At 38.9% G+C, this 9,462-nt stretch overlaps 2 protein-coding genes and 1 long non-coding RNA gene across 5 annotated transcripts; 2 read left to right on the top strand and 1 right to left on the bottom strand.

Moving 5' to 3' along the window:
* The first annotated feature begins 178 nt into the window (after window positions 1–178).
* Window positions 179–586, top strand: LOC124205987 (NADH dehydrogenase [ubiquinone] 1 beta subcomplex subunit 3-like). Its single transcript, XM_046603596.1, has 2 exons — window positions 179–333; window positions 403–586. The coding sequence occupies exons 1-2, from the start codon at window positions 179–181 to the stop codon at window positions 584–586; spliced, it is 339 nt and encodes a 112-aa protein (XP_046459552.1).
* A 16-nt stretch (window positions 587–602) lies between these two features.
* Window positions 603–9,461, bottom strand: LOC124204230 (ankyrin repeat and IBR domain-containing protein 1-like). Of its 3 annotated transcripts, none has more exons than XM_046601278.1 (23): window positions 9,045–9,461; window positions 8,822–8,978; window positions 8,387–8,741; window positions 8,066–8,320; window positions 6,018–6,246; window positions 5,800–5,957; window positions 5,319–5,702; window positions 5,136–5,259; window positions 4,806–5,053; window positions 4,631–4,732; window positions 4,287–4,566; window positions 4,166–4,218; window positions 4,030–4,091; window positions 3,886–3,962; window positions 3,656–3,744; window positions 3,428–3,592; window positions 2,860–3,367; window positions 2,615–2,794; window positions 2,321–2,526; window positions 2,069–2,248; window positions 1,664–1,979; window positions 1,460–1,548; window positions 603–1,390 (listed from the first exon to the last, which is right to left on the bottom strand). In XM_046601278.1, exons 1-23 carry the CDS (start codon window positions 9,349–9,351, stop codon window positions 1,130–1,132), a joined length of 4,785 nt encoding a protein of 1,594 aa, XP_046457234.1. In that variant the 5' UTR covers window positions 9,352–9,461; the 3' UTR covers window positions 603–1,129. The 3 variants fall into 3 exon arrangements, with proteins under 3 accessions (XP_046457234.1, XP_046457233.1, XP_046457232.1); XM_046601277.1 differs by lacking the exons at window positions 8,066–8,320; window positions 8,387–8,741; window positions 8,822–8,978; window positions 9,045–9,461 and adding exons at window positions 6,321–6,500; window positions 6,578–6,788; window positions 6,853–6,974; window positions 7,045–7,381 and having other exon boundaries at window positions 3,440–3,592; XM_046601276.1 differs by lacking the exons at window positions 8,066–8,320; window positions 8,387–8,741; window positions 8,822–8,978; window positions 9,045–9,461 and adding exons at window positions 6,321–6,500; window positions 6,578–6,788; window positions 6,853–6,974; window positions 7,045–7,361.
* LOC124204239 lies at window positions 7,449–7,906 on the top strand. The gene is made up of 2 exons (XR_006878793.1): window positions 7,449–7,552; window positions 7,656–7,906. It is a non-coding gene; the product is annotated as an uncharacterized LOC124204239 (long non-coding RNA).
* Window position 9,462: the final 1 nt, after the last annotated feature.

The raw sequence follows: 9,462 nt of genomic DNA, 5'->3' as shown, positions 1-9,462 counted from the left end.
CATCTGGGTGTTAAATGTTTCTAGCAGACGAAAATATAGAATTCTTTACCTTTGCCTGTGTTTCATTACTTTCAGCTGTTTGCATTTCTTTACTGAGGAATCAAGTGAGTTTTGGTTAACAGATTAGTTTAAGAAATGGTACAAATGTCTCACCTATAATTTTTTTGAAGATACAGAAATGGGTGGCGATCATGCACACGGACATCATGATCATGGTCATCACCATGAATTTAAAATCCCCGACTGGAGGAAATACAAAGTTGAGGATGCCCCAGAATTGGTTACTGTAAGAAATATGCTTGCTCAGAAAGGCTTGAAGGACCCTTGGCTAAGGTGACTAGTATTTTTACTTCCAAATGTAACTTGTTGCTATTTAACTAATTGTTATTTGTTTATTACTAGGAATGAAGTCTGGAGATTTGATAGAAAAGAATTTGGAACTATCAAACAACGTTGGATGCTAACTGGTTTCCGAGGATTTAAATGGGGTTTTGCTGCCTTTTTAGCAACCATAACTATTGAAAAGGGATTGGAATTAATAAATCCGCCAAAAGATCATCATGGTCATGGCTCATCCCATCACTGAAAGAAACAGACAAAAGTAAGATTCAGAAGTGTAATGGTATATACTGTAGAGAAATACAAAGAGGGAAGAAGAAATTAATTTTTGAATCAGAAATTCACTGTTGGTCCATGAGCTGAGAGATACCTTAGAAGACCTTGAGGAGGTATATGATATGAGAAATGTGGCTACATATATAGGCATAGAATTAAATCCCATTGACATGAAGAGAAAAAAAAAATACAATCAAACAGATGGACTCCAAGCAGCCTCACATAACAACACACCCACCAATATAGCTGACTGGTAACCAGCAACACAAAACTCAAGAGATTTAGCTTGAAATGATAGATTTTTTTGGGCTAGACTAGCATTAATAACTGACGTAGGCGTTAAAAAATGTTACTTTTAAACGATAATAATATATAAATTTGTGACATCAAACATTTGATTGGTCAAACTCCATTAAGACATATGGTTTGGGGTCGATTAAGCTTTTTGTGCTTTTTGACAAATATAGAATTGTGAAAAAGTATAAACGAGCATATGAGGTGTAGAACAACTGCTTCATAAAACAGACGATTCTTGTGAGCCACTTTGTTTTTCTTCGCGTCTATCCGAGTTCACCTCGCATGAGGTGTCGTGCTTGGAGAGTTCGGTTGGTACCGACGTAGCAGTAGAAGTTGCTAAAATCTTTTTTGAACGTTTACGCTTTTGTTCACGAGGAAGAAACAACGCCTCGTGAAAAGCATCTCGCTTATTAAAATCCCTCACCAACAACACGGTGCTCAACTGGCTTTCAGTGGGTGATTTCGGGAAATAAAATACCTAGTGACATGGAAAATGTTATTCGTGTTAATCTCATTTCCGTCAGCTAATTAATGCAATGAAATGAACCTCTTTGTCCCGCTGCGGCTCACACGCCGACCGCGAAATGATACGTGGTGATGGCGAGGGGAAAGGAGAAAGGGACCCTTCACAATTATCTGAAAACAATGAAAGTGTGTGATAAGAAAAAATGTGATAAGAATTAAAGAATGAATGAAATCAACAAATAAATAAGGCACTAAAATCACTATCGTGCGTATTCACTATTTTCACCTGAACAAAGCATAGCGGGCATGGTCAATCGTCGAATATGCTTGCGTTTCTTTTTGCGGCTATTGCCGTCTTTGACGACGTAATTGTTTATATTCAAACGGCCAGCGGATTTTGACAAGCCTCGGCCTAGCGGATGAATTTGGAGAATGCCTCGAAGAGCGGCTGTCGTTAAACTTGATGAACGATTTCCTCTTCCTGATTTCACCAATCCATCGAAAGATTCATTCGATTGGGCGCCAGGTTCAGGTGTTCGCGATATAGCCACACCGCTGATGTATGTAGTGGTACAGTATAAAGTAGGCGAACGTGGTATTCCCTGTAAAGCGATATAACGTTGATGAAAACGTGACATGGAATTGAAATAAAGAATAAATGAAACATCCACATTTAAAAAAAAAAATTTACCTGGTCATAAGATTGGTCTTCATCTGCTGGTGTCGGAAGCGTGTTTTCGGAATTAAAAGATTCAGATTCTACTAGGGGCAAATGCTTGAATGGCGGATGCGCTGAATGGGAGCAGCAGGACAATTCTGCTTTTCCAGAAACGTTCGCCTGGCGAACAAGCTTTGGTTTGCTCAGTTTCCTCTACAAAATACAAGAAATACATGTTTTCGAAAATGATTAAACAACAAGGCTAAAATTCTACAAATACTCAACTATTGGAATTTGTATTTCCTCCTCTTTTGCTTGCCCATTTTCCTCCGAAGATGTACAAGTCCCAAACTCGTCGCTACCGTAATCAGTTCCAAGGCTTTGCAGGCGAAGAAGCGTTCGAGTCGGGGGGCCTTGTGAAATACCTTCCACTAGTTCGTGAATGCAGTCGTGGGACTCGAGCTCCAAAGACGGGCAGCGTATGTGTACACCTAAGTCAATGAAATGCATAAAATAAAAAATTTTGATTTTGATGATCCCCAAAGGAGGAAACAACAAGAAATCAATTAAATCGGGTACCGGTTCTGATGTCACAAGCAGAGTGAGACCTTTTGGGAAAAGGAAGTGAGGAAACGGCGCCATCCGAGACTGTATCCAGCTGTTGGTCTTCACCAAGAGACGAGGAAAAAAACCCGGCATTTTGATGGAGTTCCGAAATTTCAAAACGGCCTTCACTCTCTCCGTGCTTCTCAGTTGGAGCTACGAATTCAATTTCAAGATAATATTAGCAACAATAACGGTTTCCATAATGAATAATTAGTTACTAAAAAGGGACTTTAAAGTCTTGGAATCTCTGCTATTAGGATCTAGCTGATTAAGACGATAATTCTTGAGAGGCAATTCCTGTTTTTGTGCCAGGTTTTTCAAAAAGTTATCAACCGAAGACTCGGCCGTTTGACTAGCGGCGGCCACACCGGATTCCGTGGCAAGTCTTCCCGACTCTTCTAAGGACAAGAAAATTGCCAAACGTAGTTGTGCATCTTCTGAATAGCCATCCACTGAGGGCGATTGAAACTCAGTGTTGCTAGTTGCTGTCTGGTCATGGTTCTGCTTGCGAACTTCGTCTTCAATCAACTGAAGACGAGACATCTCCAAAGCAATGACTAAATCCATGGCAAAATCAGTAGGGGCCACAGAAGGTTGATCAAGAGATTCGCTGCGGCTGCAGCGAAGACTACAAAAAGGATGGATCTTTCCGTTTCGTGGATTTCGCGCTCGAGGTCGCCCGCATCCTTCGCGATCGCAAACACCCAGTAAACTCACGGTCAAAGCCTTTGACAGACAAATGTAAAAAGTATTAAAAAAAGTTAATAAACAACTAATTAGCCGTACTTCGTTTCTCACTTGATTTACATCCGAATCTTCTTCATCCGAATTCGCATCAGGCCAATCGTATATAGCACTCAAGTTTGTGTGTCGCCCCTGGCTATCCTTTACCCAGGGATTGTTGGGATCTAGCTGACGCAGCGATATAGCTATCGCTTCAGTGATTTGATCCTAATAATACAAGAAATTGCATAACATAGTGCGGGAATTATAGAGATGACAAATGACCGTTACATCTTCGATTGGATCCATGCCCATGAGACCAGGAAATCTCCGTCGTCGCACTCGCCGCAAAGCAGGTGGTGTCTCGGGTGGTATTAGACCTGGAAAAACAAAATTATTGTTATTTTAAAAATATCCAAACACGGACTTATTGGTTCACTCCCGAAAAACCCAAAACAATGATGAATATCTTCAACGTTTCAATTTTAAAAAATATGATTATAAAACATATCAATAATTACCTTTTGAGACAGCGCGTATGAATTCATGGCGCTTTCTTCGTACTTTCAGTGTCATATCGACGATCGTCGAACGGGGTCTAGAAAAAACGGTATTTAGATGGATTAATGGTTCACTCAAATAAAATACGGAATGAGTAACCGTACGTGCGCAAGTAAGGACGTGCAACCATCTCAGACAGTTTTTCAGTAAACGATTCCAGTTCATTCTAAAAAGACAAGAATGTGTGAGTTTTAAAATCACCTGAAATGACAGTGTGCAAGACTGTTGCTTTAAAATTACCTGCATGAATTCGAATATAGTTTTGTTGTAGCCGTTATCTTCCAGATAATATCCTAAATTGCCAAGAAAGAATACTTTGTTAAAGCAAACGCAGCATCGAGAAAAATTCAAATTTGCTAACCATAAACGTATGAGCCACATAATATTCTTCTTGCTTTCAGCAATTCCCGGATACCCTCTTCAATAAATCGAGTGCAAGCTGGGACACTGCTCGTTGAAGATCGGTGTGCGGTCACATCTTTTGAGTCAGAGTGTCCAAGCACAGGGCTACGAGCTGCAGGCAAAGATGCAGCCAGTAACTCCATTTTTCTACGAGCGGAAGTCAGCAATGGCTCTTCTAGCAAACGTGAATTTTCATGATTCTTAAAGCGAGTGTAATAATGAATGAACCGATTCAATTCCTGTAAAAAATAAAAATGTAACTTGGCCGTCAAAAGGAACTCAAAAGTATTATTGGGAAAATACTTGTAATTGTTTGTTGCGCTGCCCAGCTTCGCTTATCATAGAACCTTGTTTTTCATCCGCTTTGTGCATTGCTTCATAGCGATTGCAGCGAAAATAGCCACCCTAAAATTGAAAATACGTGAAAAAAAGTAATAAATGCAAATGATAAAGAAAAAAATTAATAGTGTTTTCCAACCGTTGCTGAACTGTGCTTTTTCCAAGAATCGAGACACACCCAACAGAAATCAAATTTGCATTTTGAGCATTTCATGTGATTGCACCCTTCGTTCTTTTGGATGGGACTCTTGCAACTCGGACAAGCTTTGCAATTTGTTACGAGCCAATAGCAGTTGGCTGCATCTTCACTTTCAGTACATGTAGACTTGAGTTCTTCCGGTCGAACTTCAGCTACTTTTTGCAGCCACTGAACCCATTGTTCACAACCTAGATAAAAACGTTTTTGCGCTCATGATCAGGTTTTCGAAGGCAGATAAGTATAAAATAAAAAAATATATTTGTTCTTTACCACTTGGAGCGTGAGCCTCACTGAGACATTCCCAACAAAAGAAATGTCCGTTTCCACAATCAACAGCATGAGATGTACGAGGAGGTGCTTTTGGCGAGAATATGTTCATGACGTTCGGCTGGCCCTTAAAAAAATTTAGTTGAATGAGTAGTTTATTCATTAAATTGGACTGATTTAACTAACCTGCTCAGATTCAGGTAAACGAACAGCAAAACCACAACCAGTGCCAGGACACCATTTGATGGTCGGATTAGTTGCAACGAACGAATTCAGATCGAAATGTAAATATTTCTTAGCTGTCTCTTTTGACACTAGACTTTCAATTAATTCGACGGGAACTAGCATCGAGCAGCCAAGTGCGGGGCAAGTAACATGATTCGCGTCACCTTCGATGATCTTCAAAGTAAGGTAACTCGACCAACATCGGCGACAGAACGAATGATCACAAGAAATATAAACACGAGATGAACCCTGCTCTATTACTTCTAAACAAATGTCACAACATTCATCCCGGAAATCTTCTATTTGGTCGGAAATTCTTGATCTGCAGGGTGAAGTGGGAGGTGCCTAGGATGATTACATGTATCAATTAGTATCGTATGAGACTTTCATTTAGCTATTATTAGCAGCCCACGTAGAATGCAATATTCAACTTCGGTGTTACCTCGAGATATTCTAAGCTAGCCTCAAGAATGTTAACAGCTTCACACGGCAACGAATTACGGAAGCGAAGAGCTGATAGGGGGGTCTGAAGTCCCATGGATTCGCAACAGAGGACTGGATCAATCATCCACTTTTCAAGTAGCAGTTCCCGAGACCATTCTGAAAATATTCAACAAAAAGTTAGGTAAAGTGAAAAATAAGGATGATCAAGCAAAGTACCGTTGTCTCTTAACAAGGCTTCGGCTGTGAAAAGTGGAATGTGAAGCATATCAGCAGTTTCAACTACCAGTTGATCTTTCGCTTCTTGTAAGTCTTGGGCCCGAAGTCCTGTATACACTTCGTCAGTGTCTATAGTCGAGTGAGAAGCGCCAACAATGACCGATGGGGTTCCACGGGCATAACTGGATTCTACTCTCAAGTCGGTCCCCATTTCAATTGGTGCATCGGCCTAAAAAATCAACCGCTTTGATCAGGTGGGAAGCGATTGAGAGAGGAGAAAGAACAAGTTTTCAAGTCACTTACAAAAACCATTCGGGATTCCAAGAATAGCGCGATATCGTGGAAATTGGCCCTCATTGCCACGTCGCAAGGCGTGAGTCTTTCAGAATTTTCAAGAAATAAAGGGGCACCATGAGAAACCAGCAGCTCAACTACTCTATCCAACCCTGATCCAGCTGATAGGTGCAAGACTGTATTACCATGCTACAAGAAATGAAATATTTCATTACATGATCAGGGTCAAAGTTATGAAGAAACAACAGTAAAACTTTAGCTATTACCATGTCTTGGGCTTTGAGATCAGCCTGTTCAATGTTTCCTGACACAGCACTGAATCCTCCTTTCCACTGCAAAATAAGATGAGCACAGGCAAGTCGCCTGTCTTGTGCAGAAGGTGGAGCATTTAAAGACAGCTTGCAAACAAGATGAAGAGCTGTTTCATTTCTAGCATTTCGCTTGTTTGGATTTCCATGCAAGTCAGTTAAAAATATTCTGGAAAGCATTAAAAATCAGAATAAAAATTTTTTGTTTTAAATTGTACAATAATTCACCCTACCTTAGTAAATGTTTCATTCCATGTTTTGATGCATAATGCATTGCAGTGTTGTGTTGATGATGTTCCCCATAACTCAAATTAGGATCAAGAGACTTTCTGAGTTCAGGGGAATTGTGGTAAACCTATTTTATGGATAAAAAAAAACTATATGAAAACATCTTCACATGCCGAAATAAACTGTTCACTTCATACTTGCATTGCAGCATATTCATCTCCATGTTGAATGTGTTTTCGGAATTTGGAGGAAGCACTTCCCATTTTTTAAATCTTAAGTGACTAGTTCCTAAAAGTGTCTATTTGGGCAACTGTGATGTTTGACTAGGAAGCTTCCCCTACTGCAAATAACTATTTTGTGCGTTACGGAGGTATTTATTATCAACTAGATATAGTACACGCTTCCACTTCTTTTGGCTCATTATTTGGTTACATTAAGCTTATTCAAGATTGAATATTTATCTATCCCATTTTTCTTAGTGATTACACCACACAAAAACAAAACAAATGGGTTACATTTGACATTACCAGAAAATCAACGTTGCCATTCGGAGTCTGTTATTGTCTATCCGAGATATCGCTTTGTCACGATTACGCACGATCCACGCGCATCAAGATCGAAATACACGGATCATTTCACCAATCCCAAGTCCTCTAAAGGTTTTACAGAATGTTTGTAAAATATATATAGTGGAACGGGGAAAAAGTAAGACGACAATTAAATTATTAAGATGGTAGATGATCTGCTGCTAAAGAAACTACGAATTTTTTATAACTAATATAGTCACTCGTATCGAATCAAATTGTAGGTTATTGGAGACTTGGAGCTCTGAAATTAGCACGGCAATTCTTACTTATTTATTTCTTTAGTGTGAGCAGGGCTGGGCACATCATAATCCATTTGGGGATTTCTACAAAACTACAGTATCCATAGGAAGATCAGAAGAAAGGGCATTGTTATTTAAAAGAAAATGGGTGTTAACAATCTATTGTCTGTTTTTTTACTGCACTCATCTTGTGTAAAATCAGATTTCTGAAATACAAAATAACCTTTTTTTTATCAACGTGATTAATTAATGACCAAATAACTGTTTTGGCTATTAGACACATTTGGACAAATTACAACACGCGAAATTTTTCTGAGTATTCATTGACGAGCGACTGTTGGACGTGAGGCCTCGGGAGTTGATTGAAATTTAGTAGTGTTTGCTTCTGCTACGCCCTTTTGTGGGCTAAGTGGCATTCCCATAAAAGTAGGAGTTTTTTCATTTTTAGAAATCAACGAAGCGCGCCGTAAATGCATCGTTTGAAGAGGTTGGAAAGGATTCATATAGCGAAATGTGCCCTCTCCCGGAAGAGGCACTCCTAGTAACTTGCGGTTGAAAAGGAATCGATAACTGAAGAACCATAAAAGAACTGCAATTACACCAGCTACAAATTTTTCCGGAGTTGAATGGAAGTAGATGATAGTGGCCTTCAATGGGGGAAAAATTATATTTTATCAAAATCTTTCCATGTAATATAGGAGAGAAATACGAACCATGAGCATGACGTCCCAAATTACAGCTAACATAGTCATTAAGACAAAGGATATCCGAATGTACGGAGTGAATTTTTCATATTTCTCTCGAACATATAATAGCTGTTCAGCACTTAGGGAATCCAATGGTGTAGCTGATACATTTTCCTCATTACTTCTATTGTGATCTTCATTTCTCAAATGGTCTTTAATGGCTTCCCAACTGATAAGTGCTTTGGCTTCTTCCATAATAATCAAGGTGCAGTAAATTAAAATGAATGTATGTCCAGATAAGGAGAAACTATTCCATGTCAGTCCTTTAGTGAGACATTGCTTTTTGTTTGATCGAATAATTGCTTTGCTGCAATAGCCATAACTTTTTCAAAGAAGAAAATTGTTTAATAGTTAAAAACACATTCAATGTGCAGGAAAAGTGAATATTTGACATTTACTCACCTTTCTTCAATGTTCACGAATAAGTTGGTCCAAAAGAGCCACATAAAAGTTGCAAAGAGTAGCCTTAACATGTGCTTCCGTATTCTGGTTTGGTCACCACAGGAGTACACAGAGCTAGTAAGATAGACAAATGAACCAACGCAGGCCATTGTCCAACCTGAAAATCAGACCAGGATTGAAATAATTAAAACCAAATGAAAGTTAAAGCAGAATTACTACATACCCCAACTTAGTTTAACAAAGTAAACATTAAACATGTTGTCTTTTCGTGAAAAATAGGAGTTTGGTATAGGAAGGACATCACCCAGAATACTTCCAAAGAAAACTAACATAATGTAAATCCCAACTTTTATATTTGGATCAACAAACAAGACCTTCCGACACAGATGTACGACCATTAGCCACAATACTTGTTGAATCGATGCAGGATCAGGCAGAGGTTTTGTTCCCTTTTTGTCACTCATTTTTGACTCAACTTGTGGGCGAAAATTCAAACTAGAAATGCTTTTAGGTGTTTTTTTTGCATTCATTTTAAATTTCTACAATGAAAATATATCATAACTATAAGAAGGAGACGATACTCAAACGTTATTGATATTATTTGTCAACACTATTCGAGTTTGACAAAAGCAGACGACGGT

Source organism: Daphnia pulex, chromosome 10 (assembly GCF_021134715.1).
Source record: "Daphnia pulex isolate KAP4 chromosome 10, ASM2113471v1".
NCBI lineage: Eukaryota > Metazoa > Arthropoda > Branchiopoda > Diplostraca > Daphniidae > Daphnia > Daphnia pulex.
Note: the sequence above shows the minus strand (reverse complement) of the source record. Positions and strands in the feature narration are given on the sequence as shown.

Coding starts and splice junctions, on each gene's coding strand:
- LOC124205987 (XM_046603596.1), top strand. CDS start 179: ATGGGTGGCGATCATGCACACGGACATCATGATCATGGTCATCACCAT. Junction 334..402: donor TTGAAGGACCCTTGGCTAAG/GTGACTAGTATT, acceptor GTTTATTACTAG/GAATGAAGTCTGGAGATTTG.
- LOC124204230 (XM_046601278.1), bottom strand. CDS start 9,351: ATGAATGCAAAAAAAACACCTAAAAGCATTTCTAGTTTGAATTTTCGC. Junction 8,979..9,044: donor CTTTGTTAAACTAAGTTGGG/GTATGTAGTAAT, acceptor TCTGATTTTCAG/GTTGGACAATGGCCTGCGTT. Junction 3,963..4,029: donor GCACGTCCTTACTTGCGCAC/GTACGGTTACTC, acceptor CGTTTTTTCTAG/ACCCCGTTCGACGATCGTCG.